The sequence below is a fragment of the Serinus canaria genome, chromosome 2, assembly GCF_022539315.1.
Source record: "Serinus canaria isolate serCan28SL12 chromosome 2, serCan2020, whole genome shotgun sequence".
Taxonomy (NCBI): domain Eukaryota; kingdom Metazoa; phylum Chordata; class Aves; order Passeriformes; family Fringillidae; genus Serinus; species Serinus canaria.
Genome location: NC_066315.1, coordinates 55613053 through 55629865, shown reverse-complemented (window position 1 = coordinate 55629865; position 16813 = coordinate 55613053). Strand labels below are relative to the sequence as shown.

Genomic DNA, 16813 nt, shown 5'->3' with positions numbered 1-16813 from the left:
ATGAAAACTAAAAAATGTGATGTTTTGATTCAACAGCATTCCATGCAACTCCCAATACTTATAAGCGAAAGAATACAGAAACAGCATTAGATAATAAGCCTTGTGGACCTCACTGTTATCAGCATTTGGTAAGTTAATTTTATATGTCACAATTCACTGCTAGTGCTGGCTGCAGTATTGGGGGATACTTAAACTAAGGGCATGCTGGATCTAGGATAGTGCATCTGCTTGTGGGTCATTTGCAGTCAAAATACATTACTTTCAGCTGCTGTGAGAGAAAGAGTTTAACTTTCAATCATCTTAAGTAGGAATACTTGTAGATGTAGCCTGAGATATTTGTAGGGAAGAAATATTACTATCCCCTAATAACGGTGTTGCTGCTGTTCTGTCCAGTTTAGTCAAGGAACTGCAGATATCGCTCTCTTGTAAATTGCAGCACAACTAAAAATTATAAAGGTTTTTTTAGTTTGCCAAAGGCTGATTCCATCTGGGACTTGTGCTCTCAAGAAGCAATAGGATGGAAATTAATAAAGTGAAATCTTTAGTAATATAATTTCAAATCTCTCTCATAATTCCCCTAAATGTTTTAGTATGAGAAAGGGCAATTTTCCCGTCTGAAAACTTGCTACACTTTATCATGCCCCTTTTCACTAGAAAACAAGTTACCAATGCTTGCATTTTAAAAAATGCAAAACACATAGATTGTAAGTGCCATGTGCAAGAAGAATTCTCATATTTTTATGGGTGTTTTCTGTGGGAAATTTTAATTTATTTCTGTCATCTTGGAAAATAGAAATTTACTACTGAATTATTTTTCACTTGGCAGCCAAAGTAAAAGGTGAACTGAAATATTGACACGAGTACTTCGCAAGTGTAGCATCAAAAGTACTTGTGTTCACGGTTGGGGTGCCTTGAACTGGAACTTTGGTGCACGTGATTGTTTTGTAGAACAATGGGAAGTTCCTCAGGCTGCAAGCAGAAGGTGCTCTCCCACAAGTGGAACCACTGCTGGATTTGCTTGCTGTAAACTGTGCTGTTTTGTGTTCAGGAGGGCGCGAAGGAGTTTGCGGCCGCCCTGACGGCGGAGCGCATCAAGACGCCGCCGAAGCGCCCCGGCGGGCGCCGGAGGGGACGGCTGCCTAACAACACCAGCAGGCCCAGCACGCCCACCATCAACGTCCTGGAGTCCAAGGACACCGACAGCGACCGGGAGGCCGGCACTGAAACCGGCGGGGAGAACAATGACAAGGAGGAGGAAGAAAAGAAAGATGAAACATCCAGTTCCTCTGGTAAGGCTGGTCGGTGCTGCTCCGTTCCGTGAGCTGCGGTGCTGGAGAGGGTGAACAAAACCAAAACTACACAAAAACCAATGCAACAAAAACAACAGAAGGCCAAAACCAGTTGAGCCGTGCAATCCTAGAAAATGTGGGTTTGGAATGTATGGAACGGAGTGAAAAGACAGAATAATAATATGAGCCTCTTGGCTTGGAAAGACAGATGCCTTCTAAGGAAGGCAGGAGCCTCCCCTGAAATGGAGAAAGTGAAATTCCCCCCCCAATCTGAATTGCTATAAAATTTAAATTAAGAGGCTCTCAGGCAACAAAAATTATGGGATCAGGAAATAACAGTTCTTGAATAGGGAAGAAAATAAAAAGATAAAGTAAACAATGCAGTAAACTAAACAGCACTGACAGAGTCAGAACACAACCTGACACCCTGTTGGTCAGGGTGTTGGTAGCAGTCCAATTGGAATTGTGGCTGCAGTCCTCCTGGAGCGTCAGGTGTGGTTCTGTTGGAGCAGTGATCCTGTAGAAGGGTGTAGTCTTCCTCTGAAGATCCAGTGGAAGAGGCAGCTGCTGTTCCTCTGGGAAATCCAGTGGAGAAGCCATGCTGGTGTTTCAGAACCTCTGGATTATATCTGGGTAGCAATGCTTGGCTCCTCCCTCTGGGCAGAGCATATCTCAATGGGATGCTGTAGTTCTTATCAGTCATGCAGTGACATTCAATAACCTCTTATCAGCAGATGTCCCCTCCTGAGGGAGGAGTGATTGTGATCATTTAGAGAGAGAGATAAGGTAAACTGCCCACTTGACAACCAATGGTAATAGAATACATCTTGCCTTGCAATCTAGAACAATGACTTTATCAAACTGTAAGAGAATGTCTGCATTGTCTCAAATTACATGTAGGTCATTAATTTGAGTAGCTGCTGTTAGCTTCTGTAAGAGGCATGTGAAAAGTGTTTGTCTTTTCTGGCACATAGGAAACAACAAAAACCTGGGATATTTTTTATCTGCAGTTAATCATAATGTGAAGGGCAAAGTAAATTTTGATACGTAGCCTTACTCTCAATTATTTGTTACAGAAGCAAATTCTAGGTGTCAAACACCAATAAAGATGAAGCCAAATATTGAGCCTCCAGAGAACGTGGAATGGAGTGGTGCAGAAGCTTCAATGTTTAGAGTTCTTATTGGCACCTACTATGACAATTTCTGTGCAATTGCCAGACTGATTGGGAGCAAAACGTGCAGACAGGTAAGAAGGGAAGCTACTTGCTGAGGGTCAAAGTGATTTACTTTAAAGCTAAAATATACAAATAGTAGTATTGATTACTAAAAGGGAAAAGTAATTAATTTTCTTGGTTTTCCCAAGAATGCTATGGTCCAGAATTCATACCACAAATACATAGAAGTTAGTTTTAAAACTGTTTTTAAATTAAATTTACAGGAGGTTTAAATTAGAGTATCAGTTCTTAAATTACAAAAATAATCAACTTTAAAATGTATTGAAAAGAGACTATGACTGGATATAATCTGTAAGTTGTTGGTTGGAGGAAATCATACTAACTTAGAATATGAGCAACTTTGTACTAGTGAGAGATTTATCGTGGATGTGTTATGGTATCTCTTGTTAGGTGTATGAGTTTAGAGTAAAGGAATCTAGTATTATTGCACCAGTCCCTGCTGAAGATGTTGATACTCCTCCCAGAAAGAAGAAAAGGAAACACAGGTAAATCTGTTACTAAATACCCTTAGCATAACAATAAATTGGAGATACAGGGGATCAGAACAGAAAGTGTTTTGGAGGAAAAGTTGTGCAGCTCTTCTTTTGCTTCCAAAACCAAAAGTTGCAGCAATAAAACAAAATGGTGTTTTAGTTTCAGACAAAATCTTAATGCATTGGCAGCTATAACCTTCCTCCTCTCTTTCCCTTTCTTTTTAAGCTCTTTAACAGCCAGGTTCTTGTAGGTGTATGTATCTCAAAACTCTGTTTAGATTAGAAATCACCTATTGCAGCTTGTTGCAACATTCAAGATAGTGTGGTGTAATCATTTTTTACAGCAGTAAACATTAAATTCAGAAGTATTTCAGTAGGATTGAGTAATGATTATATGATATTTTAAAATTAAAACTTCTGTTTTTTTAATGATGAAGTGCATTCTAGCAAGCTTCAGGTAGCAAACTAGTAGGATTGCCCTATTTTTCTTTAGGAGAGACTACTCCTTTGTAGCACCCCAGTTTCATTAGCACCTAGAACACCAACTAAAGAACCAGGTTAACAAGTTGTTATTTGAGGTGAAGCTGAAATGAAGAACAAACGATTATTTGACACTATTTCTGTTGAAATTGCAAAACTTGTTGGCTACTATCTGTCAGTGAAATGCATTTTCTTTTAGAATTCTGAGGTTTGGAGAATGCAGGTCTGCATTGATTATTTTTATTCTGAGAGATAAGAACATAGGAGCATAAAAGCTGACTGAAATTAACAAAAGCATTTCTTTAGCAAGCAATAAGTATACTTTTTCCCATGTAATTGCCTATTTCTCCCTTTAACTTCCCTTCTTTTCCCTCAAGTTTGTCCTTCCAATTCTTTTCTCATCAATTCTTCTTGCTTGTGTCCTAGCTCATCTACTTATTATTTCCAGGCCTAGTGAAATTCCTGAAGTGCTTCAAAGATCCTGTTGACGTGGAGTAGAATATTTCTGCTTTGTAGCATAGAGGCAGGCAATGTGAGCTGGGAAAAGATTGAGTGAGCATCTGGAAAAGATTTTGTTCTCAGCAAAAGCTATTGATTTTAATGCTCCTGGCACAGCTTTCAAGTGTTTGGGCATTTGGTGGGCTTGGCTGTTTAAATTTAGGTTTTTAGCCATGGTACAAGTTTGGAATATGTAGCTGAGAATTAGCTTGCTGTTAGATTCACACAAATTGCTGTACAAATGGTACCACTACATATATTTAAAAGAGCAGCTAAAAGGCTCAAATGTATTTTTGCAGCTGAAATGGATTGTATGATTACCAGGCTGACATTGTTTTGGAGGAATTCTCAGACTTTTTTTAGTTTAGGAGGTTTTTTTCCCCAAGTAAATGAAAGCACACTCCATTGCATGGGGTTTCTTGACTTTATTTGCTTTTTTATTAGTTGCCAATATAAAAACTTTATTGGTAGCAATTTAGTTTTGAAATGCCCTTTAATGCTTTAAACTGTCATTGAAGGAAGGAGATAATTTTATGAATATAATGTCCCAGAATATGTGGCAATCAAGCTGTCTCCATTCTTCTATGGCAGTAGCCTTTTTAAAAAGGAAAGCAGTTTAGCCTGCCCACATCCTGCTGTAACTTGAGCACTCTGAAGATCTCCCACCAATCAGCAATTGGGACAACCATCTGGAAATCTTCCTTTTTTTCTTACCTTTCTTTTAGTTGAGTTTTACTCCCTCTTAGAGTAAATCCAGTCCCAGAGCCAGGAAGGCCTTTCCTTTCCTTTTGCCCTTTTCCATTGCAGGGCTCTTACCTGTCTGCAGGTTTTCCATGAGTGCATGTGGCTTTGAGCTAAAACAGCATCACCAGAGAAAAAAGCAGCAGCAAAAAGCTGCTTTTGCTGGCCTCTTGTAACTGATCTGAGAGCAGATAAAGTCTTGTCTTGAAAGAATTTGCCTATTTCCCATGTTATCTTGGTGCCTATGGGCATACTGAGCAACTAGCTGGCAAGACTGCACCCCTCTTGGATAATGAAATGTCTTGTCTCCCTCCTTCCTGGGTCATTTTTGTTAGGATAGCTGTAATAAGGCTGATGAGTGGAAGACCACTTCTAATATAATTGCTTTTTGGAGAACCAGTGAGTGTCAGAGCCTGGCTTATCTATCAGATTAACCTGTTATTTTGAGAAAACTCTGCCTCAATGAGGAGTGAGTATTTGCATAGAAGCCAGTAAAAAACCTGAATGAAGAAAGAATTCTGAAAAGCATGGGTGTATGCTGGAGGGAGAGTGTGCTTCAGTACTGTTCATTCTTTCATGTGTATACTTTTCTTCCATTGCTGGGAGCTGAGTTGAATTTGCTTTAACTAATCAGCACTCCTTCCTCTATTTTGGTACTGATTTTAAGGCCATGTAAAGCTGCTTCTTTATTGTTTTGGTTTTCCTCTTCTCCCTCATCCCCTATTCAGAGGCCAGTTAGTAATTTTATTAGAAAATATTTTAATTTTTTCCCCCACTTTCTCTTTTTCCTCCTCTTTCTGCTGGACTGCTGTTCACTGCATGTGTTTGAAGAGCTTATGTAGTTCTGCCAAGAGTTCAGGATGCCTTTTTCTAGGGATTTAAAGTCTCACTGTTATCAGGCAAAAGGTGCAGCTGAGGCATTGGCACAGATATTCTTCTGTGCTACCTGGTTTGAAGGGCTGAGTCTTGGGGTGGTGGGGAGGCTGTGGATAAGGTGATCTAGGTAGACTTTTGAAGTCTTTGAGTGATGCCAGAAAATCAAACACTGCAAAGACTCAACTACATATTTGACAAAATTGGCATGTGTTTTGAATTTTTAGTGCACTTTCTGATAGCAGAGTATCCCTGTGAAAGGCAAGAAATGCTGGAGCAGCTTCTTCTAAAGAGTGTTTTTAGTGCCAGGTTGGCTGACACTGCTGCTGCCCAGAACCACTGGCAAAGTTTACAAGTCTAGTAGGTTGTTAAGAGAGAAGAACAATATCTTTGACAGCTGCTGCCATGATGCTTCTGGAAACACTTGTTTTGTAAGCTGGTTCTCCTGCAGATGTCAGCAACCAGATGTACAAATCCACTGGCTTGCTTGGAAACTTGCTATGCAGGTTCCAGTTGGGTTTTTGTAATGAAGCTTCAAGTTGTGAGTGCTTTCTCAACTTTGTCCTTTCCTTGCCTTTGTTTCCTGCTGCATGGGACCAGGTCTTGCCTTGTCCCTCTTTTGAGATGGCAGATTTATATAGGGCAGGTACAAAAATGACTCTGCCTTTAGTAGAGTGCTTGCTCAGGCTCCAGCTTTGTGCACTAACCGGGGCAACTTGAGCGCTCTGTGGCAGTTTTTGGAAATTACGAGGCAGTGAATGTACTCTTGGATTGTGCCAATCAAAACTCCTGTTGGTCAGTGTTGGCAGCCTGCTTCCTCTTGTCTTGTCATTCCCCACAGCTCCTGGTGCCTCTGTGTGTCCCCAGCCCCCCTCTCCCTCCTGTGACACCAGTCTCCAGAAGAGGGGCAGAGCACATGGATGCCTTTCCCATTGTGACTGCCCCCTGTAGTTTTCCTTCTGCTTGTTACTGTTAATGCTTTCTTGATGTGCATTTCTAAATGCACATTTGTGTGAATTTAAAGTATTAGGATAGTGCTTACCTTAGGAGAAAAAGTGAAGCTGCTAATTGCTAATGAAAGAGTATTTTAACAAGTCTGGCCACAGAATGCATTTAAGAGTTTGCTGTGCTAGTAGGTTCTTACTGTCTTGGAGTGACAGACAAGTTTCTGTGAAAGACTTGTTCAAAAATATGGTGTGTTACATTTTCCAAATACCAGCTAGACAAGAAAGAAAATAGTTTGGTGTGCATAAGAGTAATTTAAGTCAAAATTGCACTCCTTTCAGGCATATGGGAAGTGTCTTCTTGCAGAGTCAGTGTCTCATAATTCATAAATATATGTTGGTAGCCTTTTCTTCTAGAGTGAATCTCTCTTAATAGGAATGTCATCTATTTATTACAGTACTCTGTGATTCTGGGCTTCTTCCTTCCTCTCAGCCTTAGTTACTTGGACAAGTCTGCCTTTGTGGGTTTCTAACCTGTATGGGCTCCTTCAGTGCTTGTAAGAAAATTGGTTATTGAGTTAAATCTCATAGTAATGCTTTAGAAGGGCAATTTTATAGGGAATCTTATTTGTCTGAAGCTGTTGGAGGGCACTGCACAGCATTCAGTTGAGGTAAAAGCTGCTATGCTTTTATGAAAGAAGTAGCAGCTAAAAAGTCATATTTAAGTAGTTACAGTGGGAGATGTTTTTTCAGAGTGCAAACTTCTGAGGAGTGTTGCGTTCACTGAAAGGCAGAATAGCTTTGTAGGTATTCTGTGCTGGGAATCTTTTAGTACCTGTGCTCATGAGTGTTTTGGGCAGCTCAGTAAATCTGCAGAGAAAGTGAGGTTGCTTGATGCAGGTGGCAATGTATTATTTGGCCAGGGAATGTGGCTTCTTCCATATTGTCTTCATGTTGTTACATGATATACTAAGGAAGTCCCAGAAGTATAAACTTTGAAAATCCTTAATCTAATTTTTTTTGTTATGTGTGTTCACTAAAATAAAAGTAGTAATTAAAATGCATAGAATTGAAGAAAAAATAAAACAATTGATTTCTCCTTTAATTTTAAATCTACTGAAATTAAAAGTCTGGTTTTCCTTTTGGTACTAAAAGTCCAGACAGGTGTTTTTGCTTAATTGTTTCTGACACACTGTTTATGGAATAGCTGACATTCCCTGGCCAAAGAGCTTGCAATCTGAAATGGATCCAAAATAAAGGGGTAAATGTAACATGCAAGAACTTTCAAGTATAGTGAATTATGTTATGCTAACCCAAAAGCATGTTACTCTTAAAAAAACCACAGCAAAGCAACAAACACAAACAATGAAATCCACCACACAACAAGAACACCACTTCTGGCAAAGGGTGTGCTTGGCTGAGCTACCTGAGAAAGGGGACACTGGAGGAAAACTGTAAGGACATAAGAGAAAGGAGTGTGGGCTTTGAAGCAGAAGGGGAAAGGCTCAGTGCAGCACTGCCAGCCAGGACAACTGGGGAAAAGTGTCCAGCCAGAAGGAATACTGAAGTCCCATCAGCATGGCTGTGCCAGGCGGACACTGTCTCCTGTCAAGTACTTGGAGCTCCTCAGGTGAAGGGTAGGACCTGGCTGTGATCTGTAGGTGACAACCAGAGTGGTGCTGGGCCAAGTCCTGTGCAGCAAGCAGCTTTCCCCTTGCAACCCCCCTGTTTAGGTGTGACCCTCCAGATCTGCACATTCGCACCCTTCCCTCACTGCTGCTCCTGCCTGCCAGAGGCAGCTCCAGCAGCCTGCTCTTGGCAGGGCTTCCTTCAAGGGCCTCTGAAATTAGGCATCTCTAGCTGGGCTGGGTGGGCACTGCTCATCTGTGCAATCCTGGGACTGGAGGAATGGTGTGGGGAGTGGGGGGAGCAGCCTGCAGAGCTCTGATCTTGGCAAGCCCTAGACTGGGACAGGGTGCTTCTGCTGCAGCCCCTCTGACTCGTGTGCAGTTAGCAGGTGTTCCTGTCTCCAGAAACTTTCCCATCTTAAGTCAAGTGTGGGTACAAGATGCAGCTGCCTTTCCCAGCCCACTGCAGGAGGAGTTCCTGTCAACCTTCTTGTTTGTTTTGTGTTTTTGCAGGTTGTGGGCTGCTCATTGCAGAAAGATACAGCTGAAAAAGGGTTAGCATCTTTCCATTCAATTTATGTCCTGAACTTTTAAGATTTTACTATTGCTTTTTTTTGTTTTGGTTGTTTGTGGGGGGGGCTGGTTACTTGGTTTTTTTTTAATGTTAGGCCATTATGTATGTTCCATGGGGAGCTAGAAATTTTAGAGGAATGAAAATTAAAAACAAACTCTTGCTTACACGTGTTGTAGGGACAAAAAGGTACTCTTTGGGTTAAATAGCTGGAAGAGCTCTGTATACTTCCATGAAAATGGAAAAAAGGCTGAGTTTATTGTTTTTCCAGTATGGCTTCATTGAAGCACAGGTAAAAATGGTATTAAGGATAGGAGCTGCAGTAAAAAGTGCCTTTTTTTTTTTTTTTTTTTGTAAGCCAGCTTACTTTAGAAATAGTTCCCTGAAAAGTTGTTGAGAATGACTGGGACTTCTAGCAACATAAATAATGGATCCTTTTGTCTCTCTTACTTTTTGTTGCTGATTGCTAACTTGAGCATTTTTACAAATTTACAAATTCTTGCAAACCCAAAACAAGCTCAGGAGTATTAATAGCAAATGTAATTTATATAGCACCAAATTCTTCTAGCTGCTGTATAGGTAAAGCTCTAGAGTTGTCCCTGGTAGTTCTTTTCTTGCCTAGAAAACTTCAGCATTGTCTGTACTGGAAAATTGACTTGGAAAAGCACAGTGGTATAGTAATAATAATAATAATAATAGGATTACATTGCCAGTGTTACATGTTTGAAAGTTGACTGTTGTTCCCCATTAAAATTGCTTTCAGTATTTAAGCAAATTGACTTTGCTGAATAATGTCAGTGCTATTCCAAAACATGTTCAGACAGGAAATGATACCATTGTAGTTTTGTTTCTCAGTTTTCCACATAAACAGCTTTCAGCTCTGCGTGCTCAAAGCAGCTGAGCAGTGGCAGAATGAGGTGCACCAGGAAGGCAGCTAATGGTGTAAAACACCTCACTAATGTTACAGGTCTGGTTTTGTGTCTTTTGGGGTTTTAACCCCACTTGTTGTGGGTTTGGGTTTTTTGTTCATGTTTGGGCTTTCTTAGTTAAATGACTAAAAGGGAATTTCTACCTTAGAGTGAGGGGAACTGTATGTTGTTTGTCTGCAGCTTTCAACTTTACAAAATGTTGCTATTTTTATTCAGATGGGTCATCGAATCACGTTTACAACTATCAGCCATGTGATCACCCACGTCAGCCTTGTGATAGCTCATGCCCATGTGTAATTGCTCAAAACTTCTGTGAGAAGTTTTGTCAGTGCAGCTCAGAATGTAAGTAAAACATTTAAAAGTTACCTATAAGCTTCTCTCACTGTCCCACCATCGAGCTCTGTAGTACCAGTCTGTCTGTGCTGCAGGCATGTTACAGGAGCAGCAAATTGTGTCCAACAGTGTGAGCATGTTCAGTTTAATTTGGCCCCTGTAATTGGCCATTGCATGAAGTCAGAAGCAGCCTTCAGACCTACAATTGAGGAAGAGTTATTAAAATCAGGGAAGGAAAGACTTTGCAGTACTCCTGAATGTCCTATGCAGATATCAGTGGCTGTGTTGCCAATATTCTGATACACTATAATCTGCACAGTCTTAATTTTAAGGCTGTGTTTTTTCATACTTGCTGTTTTTCCTTTCCACCTGTTCCTTTGTAGGCCAAAATCGTTTTCCTGGGTGTCGTTGTAAAGCACAGTGCAACACCAAGCAGTGCCCCTGTTACCTGGCTGTCCGTGAGTGTGATCCTGACCTCTGCCTGACTTGTGGAGCAGCTGACCACTGGGACAGCAAAAATGTTTCTTGCAAGAACTGCAGCATTCAGAGAGGATCCAAAAAAGTACGTCCAGAGTTATACAACTGCATGTCTGTTGCTTGGGCTTTGAGGTATTCTTATATTTTCAAGCCAGAGAATGGAATTTCTTTGCCTTCATACTGTCAGACTGGAAAAGAAAACAAAAAAACCCAAACCAAACAGCAAGGAAAGGAGTTGTCACTTGTTAGCTTGCTCATGTGCTGCTGTTAAGTCTCTACATTTTGTCATGTACCAGTTAGTGTTTTCTGTGCAGCAGAGCAGCAGAATATCTCCTTTTCCCCGTTCAGGCTTTGCTTCTTAATTGCACATTGGCTGCTGTTTTAAAGAGCTCAGCAGTCTTTCCCCAGATCAGCATAAGGAAGTTTAACCCAGAGTCTAGAAGCTGTTTCTTTCTTTGGTTATTGATTCTAAGGTATAAACTTGCATATAGTCTACTAAAGTCTTGAAAGCCCATTCCGTTTTGGCAAATCAATAAATCAATAAGCCAAAGTTTTTCTGCTCTGGAATGTCTTCTCACAAAATAATTGATTACTGAGCTAATGAGGAGTGGGCTCCTGTCTGCAGACTTTTTGAGGTTGAAGTCTTTAGTAAATGAATTTTTATGTAACCCCCTCATTTCAAGGTGTCTTGGGGTGCTTAAACTAAAATTTTTAGTAGTTTAAAATACTTGGGTCATTTTTCTTTTACATACATCTTCTGATCCACAAGCTGTAATTTTAGTGTGTGTTTGATCATTAGAAGACTCTGGATTTGTCTGCATTCCTGGAGTCCCAGCATATACATTTCACTAAGTGATACAAAACAAAATGGAAAAAAACCCTGAACTCAAATCTAAGCCAGGCATATCAAAACTTCTTGGTTTTTGTATTCCACAGCACTTACTATTGGCACCTTCAGATGTGGCAGGCTGGGGAATTTTTATAAAAGATCCTGTACAGAAGAATGAATTCATCTCTGAATACTGTGGTGAGGTAAGGATGGAGAATACTGGATATGAGCTTAGCTGGGGAAGTTGTGCATTGACAGGGACTGACCATGGGTGCCATTGTCTGTAACCTGGTACCACGTTCAGACAGAGCCATGTGGCTGACTCAGTGTCACAGGCTGTAGCTGCTGTCACAGGCTCAGACCCCAGGAGCTACACAATTGAAATGTCACTAAAATTTTGAAACAGGTTCTTGTGAGAAGGAGAGAATGTCCTTTTTATCTTAGATGGAATTTTAGTTCAGACATGCTTGGAATTTGGTGGCAAATTATTTAGTATAGTACTGAAAGTCAGGAGGAGCTTTTGCTAAGCTGTATTCTGCAGCAATAAAACCCTGAGTCCGGTATGCAGCCCTGGCTTTGAGAGGAGAAGCAATTCTTGCTTTTCTTCTGCTCTGAAATAGTTTATGTATGCTAAAAGCAAAGCATGGATGTTTGGTAAGTGCAGAATGCTTGCTGAAAACAACACTTTGTTTGGGAATACTTTGAATCCCAGAGAATAAAAAACCTCCCACCTATCTTTCAAAAGGCTGGGGAGGGGTTGACATTAAGCTGCTGTGGTTACACAATGGAGGAGTGCTTCTCTCTTTTACAAGTGGTGTTTCTTTCAGATTATTTCTCAGGATGAGGCAGACAGAAGAGGAAAAGTGTATGACAAATACATGTGCAGCTTTCTGTTTAACTTGAATAATGGTACGTATGCATTAGTTGCAACCCTTGGCAGCATAAGTAAAGTATGTATGCCTAGCATTTTGTTCAGCCCTGTTCTTCTGCAGACAGCAGGTAACAATGAGAATTTTTTTCCACACATCTTTCTCTATCAGTGTGTGGATTCATCCTGTAGATAGTCTTTGGGTTTTTTTCTCTAAATGCTAGTCAGCTAGATGTAGTGATGAGCCTATGGTACAAGAGGAGTAGAACTTCATGGAGTAAAATTGTGTGCAGACATTAAGCAGACTAAAGGATGTAAAAGGTGTTGTCTGAAGTAATTTTACTGAATTAAATCAGCAGTAATTTATGATGGTAATTGTGTTGGGGGGAAAAAAGCCACATGTGGTATGTGACTGCTGCCACTTGAAAAGAAAAATACACACTGCACTGTATCAAGCATAAAATACTAGAAAATAGTTGAAATGAGGAAAAAACCCTGCTGCTTTATGTCAGTGACGTAGCATATTTATGGAGCTTGTCCTTGTGGAATGAAGGTAGAGAAGCTTCAATGAGAAGCTAAGGTGGTGCCACTGTGGCAGGAGGTAAAGGAAAAGCACAGTGTGGAACAGCAGAGTTCAGCTGTTGTAGGGTGGTGGGCCAGCTCTTCCATGGGGGAGGCTGTGCAGTTATCTTCTCCAGCTGCTAAGATCCAAGCACACTAGGTGTTAAACTCAAAAATGTGTTTGTAGATGACCCATCCAACATTTGTGGGTTTTGTTCTTTTCTGCCCCCTTAGATTTTGTGGTTGATGCAACACGCAAGGGCAACAAAATTAGATTTGCAAACCATTCAGTAAATCCCAACTGCTATGCAAAAGGTAAGGTTCACATTTACTTTTCATCAATGTATGAAATACTGTGAGATATTTCTTTAGCATCCATTTGATCAGTATTGGTACTAACGTAGCTAATTTCTTTTAAAACAGTTATGATGGTTAATGGTGATCACAGAATAGGAATATTTGCTAAAAGAGCCATTCAGACTGGTGAAGAACTGTTCTTTGACTACAGGTGGGTAGATGGATTTCAGGTGGGATTAGCTTTCAGTATCTGCACAGCTCAGAGTTAATTCCTGTGCCTGCCTGGCCCCTGCAGCCTCAGGTCTCAGCAGCTGAGAAGCAGCACTCCCCACTCTGCTTTTGTTAAGCCAGATGCCATAGCAAGACTGATTTGAGCAATGCAGCTGGTTGAGAGCCTGCAAGCTTGGAAAAGCAGCTCTTACAGAACAAAGTGTAGTGACAAATGGGGACAGACTTTCTCTGGTTGGGTTACCTTGGTAGCAGTACAAGTTAACTCCCCCATCATTCAGAAATAGGCAAGAAGTTCAGAATGAAATTTCAGAATTCCTACAGACAAATGCTTGCTAAGAATGTGTCCTTACTGTCCTCTACAATCATCTTACTTGGCAAAAAGTAAGCTGTCCAGGGGCAATACTGTGTAGGTCAACCTGGAGAAATGCAGTGGCTTTCCAGTACTGAAAATGAACTTCAGGACTGTGAGAGTCAAGGTGAAAAAGAATGGAATTTTAGTGATTTGTCTCTTGATCAAAGGCCTCTGAGAATAGTTTCTTGTGGGTCAGCAGTGTTATGCACCTGCAAATTCACACAAGAAGGAAACACCCCAGCTGGTGAGGAAATACTGGGAAATCTAAGTTGAAGAGTGTTCCAGACTGTGGTGCCGTTCTGTCAAACAATGAAGCTGAAATGTTCTGTGATACTGGCTTTTTGTGATTTTGTTGTTTTTTTTAAATTTCAGATATAGCCAAGCTGATGCCCTTAAGTATGTGGGCATTGAAAGAGAAATGGAAATCCCTTGACACCAGCTACCTCTTCTTTTAAACAAACAGCTGCCTTATCTTCAGGAATTTCTAGTACTGTGGGCAATTTTAGAAAAATACAAATGATGCAATTTGAAATTCTGTATTTGCAAAGTACTGTAACAGTAATTTATAGTAACATTTTAAAAAAACCAACTTTTTATTGCCTTCTCACCAGCTGCAAAGTGTTTTGTACCTATGAACTTTTGCAATAATGTGGTGTGGTACATTTTTCAACCTTGAATAAAGGATACTTGAACTTCTTCATTTTTACTGGAATTGAGTTGGAATTTTGTGTCAGTCCCTTGAGAAAGCAGTGTCAATTTAACCTGTAACATTTGTGCAAAGGCAGCTCCATCCTTGTCTTCTTTTGTTACTTGGGTCAGGTTTAAGATCAGTGTGAAGATGGAAACAATGTAGATGGCAGTCAGGTGATTGGGGTGCTGCAGTGCCTGAGACAGGTGTGGTCTTGCAGTTTCTTAGCTCCCTTGGATGCAGCAACATCCAAGTTCTCTGGAGTAATGGCTGCAGCCCAGGAACTCCTGCAATTGCCAGGGTAGCTGTGATTTCTGTGACAAACACTACTTTCAGGACTAAGCTGTGGTACAAGGTGCCCTCACTGTGGCTTCTCTGAAGCACCAAATAATGATAAATACGACAGTAACTACACCTATATTAAAAAGTGAAGAGATGCAGAAGAGAAATGCAGAGTTTTCATCCAGAAACATTTAGACTGCAGCTAGAGGTCTGTACAGGGCTACCACCTACCTGTATTTCTTACTTGCCTGTACAGCAGGCACCTGCCATGTGCCCTCCACCTTGGGTGGGGGCCCAAGTAAGAACTAAGAGTTCATGAGGAAAAGAACAGTCCAAAAGAAGAACCTCATTTTCTCCCTCCTCAGGGAGAGCACAGCTCCTGGTCTGAAGGATGCACAGAACACAAAGCACTGCTTTAACCAGCCACGGGCTCTGAAAGGCACCTCAGATCAGGTGATTTCTGGCCTTCCAACTAAGAAAGGATTTCAGGCTGCTTCTTTGTCATCATTAGCACACAGATCCTGCTTAAGAAATCCATTAGCCATGAAATTTCTGCAAGAAGGGTTTACAAAAAACAAAAGAGCATCTTAGGACAAAAAAAATTAAGAGGCATCACCAGCTCCACTTGTCTAAATTTCCAAAAGCAACTTTGAGCAGCAAGATGCTTCTGTCACCCCTAATGGCAGACTTTAGCCCTTTCAGAACAGAAATAGCAAGTGTACAAAATCTCAACTGCAGATGACACCCCTCCCTTCTAGTACTGCTCAGTTTTTTTTTAACCCAGAGTTCAACTGTAACTATTTCCTTCGAGAGAAACATTAGCAACACAAAACCTGGCTCCTTTCCTGTGAGAATAAAAGGCTGAACAAAATCACACTTTGCATAAAGGGTAAGACGGCTACAGAAGTTCTTTTCACTATCAAGATTAGAAAATATAGATTACCAATAGTGAGACCTGTGAGGATGGCAGCATTTTGCTTGTAGCATATGGAACACCAATACTCATTTCATAAAATGTTGTGAGAAGAATGGAATGAGGCCTGGTCAATCAAGGTATGTCTAGTAACACTTTAAAGTATTTTAATTCCCATCACAGGTTGCATTTAATGGGAATTGGTCTTCAGGAACACACTCAATTTTCTGCTCCAGTCAAAGAAATGGGCAGCCTAAACCTCCTTTATTCTAGGCAGCATTTATGCAAGTGTGATGTACTTTATAGCACAATGAGCAATATTAAAACCAGCTCCAAGTTCAGATGACCAAGCATTTCCACATATATTTTGAGCTTTTTCTGTTCTGCATATCTTGTGAAATCATCACAAATTTATTTTCGAAGTGCAGACATTTCCTCTTCAAAAAGAAGTAACATGCACAGATAATGAGAGATGACAATATCTTCAGAGAACAAAATGTTCTTAAAGCACCAGAAACTGGGGAGGAAAAGTAAAACGAATTTCTAATAGCTTTCATAACCATTATACCTTTTATTTACATTTAGAAAGATAAGTCATGAAACTTAAAACAATAAAACCAAATGCAACTTGTACAGAAATCTTTTAAATTTTTTTTATTATTTATCACACATTAAAAAATGAAACACACTATACAAATGGTTTTTCATAGCAGATTACACATGGGTCCATTCAGACTCGCTCTCCAAGTGCTGCCAACATGTATAAGTGCTGCCTGTGATGGCAGCTGTTTATCATATAGCCAATGTATTGATTTAAATGCAGTAGCATGCAACCCTTAAACGAGAAGGGTCTGATTCCTTTCTGTTCTTAAATTAGGTTAAATGGCATTGGTGTCCATATTTACATACTTGAAATGTATCAATCCTGAGCAGTTCTGATGTAAATCTGAGACTGGCTGATGGAGTCCTGGTCTCAGTCATTAAAAAGGGAGGTCCAAATGGCAGCAGGGTGGCTGCTATGAAGTTCTGTCGCTTTCATTCTTTCCATCACATACCTACTTGCCGAGTGTCACAGTCAGGTAATTGCTAATAAAAATGCTAAGCCAAGTAACTGTAGGTGTCCTTCTCACCATCTACACGTTCCAAGTACTCCTTCTCAATGAGGATGTCGATGCATTTCTGTGGGAGGAACAGAACAGAGGTAAGCCCTGGGACATGGGCATAAAACCCTCTCTGGGGTTGCTCCAAACTTTGATTTTGACCCCCGAGGGAATTCCCTGCCAAGCAGAGGACAGGAATAGGCAAAGGACACAAACCACAG

The 16813-nt window shown here is 40.6% G+C and overlaps 2 protein-coding genes across 9 annotated transcripts in view; one reads left to right on the top strand and one right to left on the bottom strand.

Moving 5' to 3' along the window:
- Positions 1 to 14309, top strand: part of EZH2 (enhancer of zeste 2 polycomb repressive complex 2 subunit) — a 51321-nt gene extending 37012 nt beyond the window's left edge. For all 8 annotated transcript variants that reach the window (XM_018918204.3, XM_030228715.2, XM_050970947.1 and 5 more), the window contains 12 exons: positions 37 to 128; positions 1049 to 1289; positions 2366 to 2535; positions 2915 to 3009; positions 8675 to 8715; positions 9878 to 10003; positions 10378 to 10556; positions 11408 to 11503; positions 12128 to 12209; positions 12964 to 13044; positions 13153 to 13237; positions 13982 to 14309. In XM_018918204.3, the coding sequence (XP_018773749.1) occupies positions 37 to 128; positions 1049 to 1289; positions 2366 to 2535; positions 2915 to 3009; positions 8675 to 8715; positions 9878 to 10003; positions 10378 to 10556; positions 11408 to 11503; positions 12128 to 12209; positions 12964 to 13044; positions 13153 to 13237; positions 13982 to 14042 (1349 nt within the window). In that variant the 3' untranslated portion in view covers positions 14043 to 14309. The remainder of the gene's footprint in view (positions 1 to 36; positions 129 to 1048; positions 1290 to 2365; positions 2536 to 2914; positions 3010 to 8674; positions 8716 to 9877; positions 10004 to 10377; positions 10557 to 11407; positions 11504 to 12127; positions 12210 to 12963; positions 13045 to 13152; positions 13238 to 13981) is intronic.
- Positions 14310 to 16131: 1822 nt separating this feature from the next.
- CUL1 (cullin 1) overlaps positions 16132 to 16813 on the bottom strand; it is a 51904-nt gene continuing 51222 nt past the window's right edge. Inside the window, exon 22 of the mRNA XM_030229518.2 lies at positions 16132 to 16671. Within this exon, the coding sequence (XP_030085378.1) occupies positions 16591 to 16671 (81 nt within the window). The 3' untranslated portion in view covers positions 16132 to 16590. The remainder of the gene's footprint in view (positions 16672 to 16813) is intronic.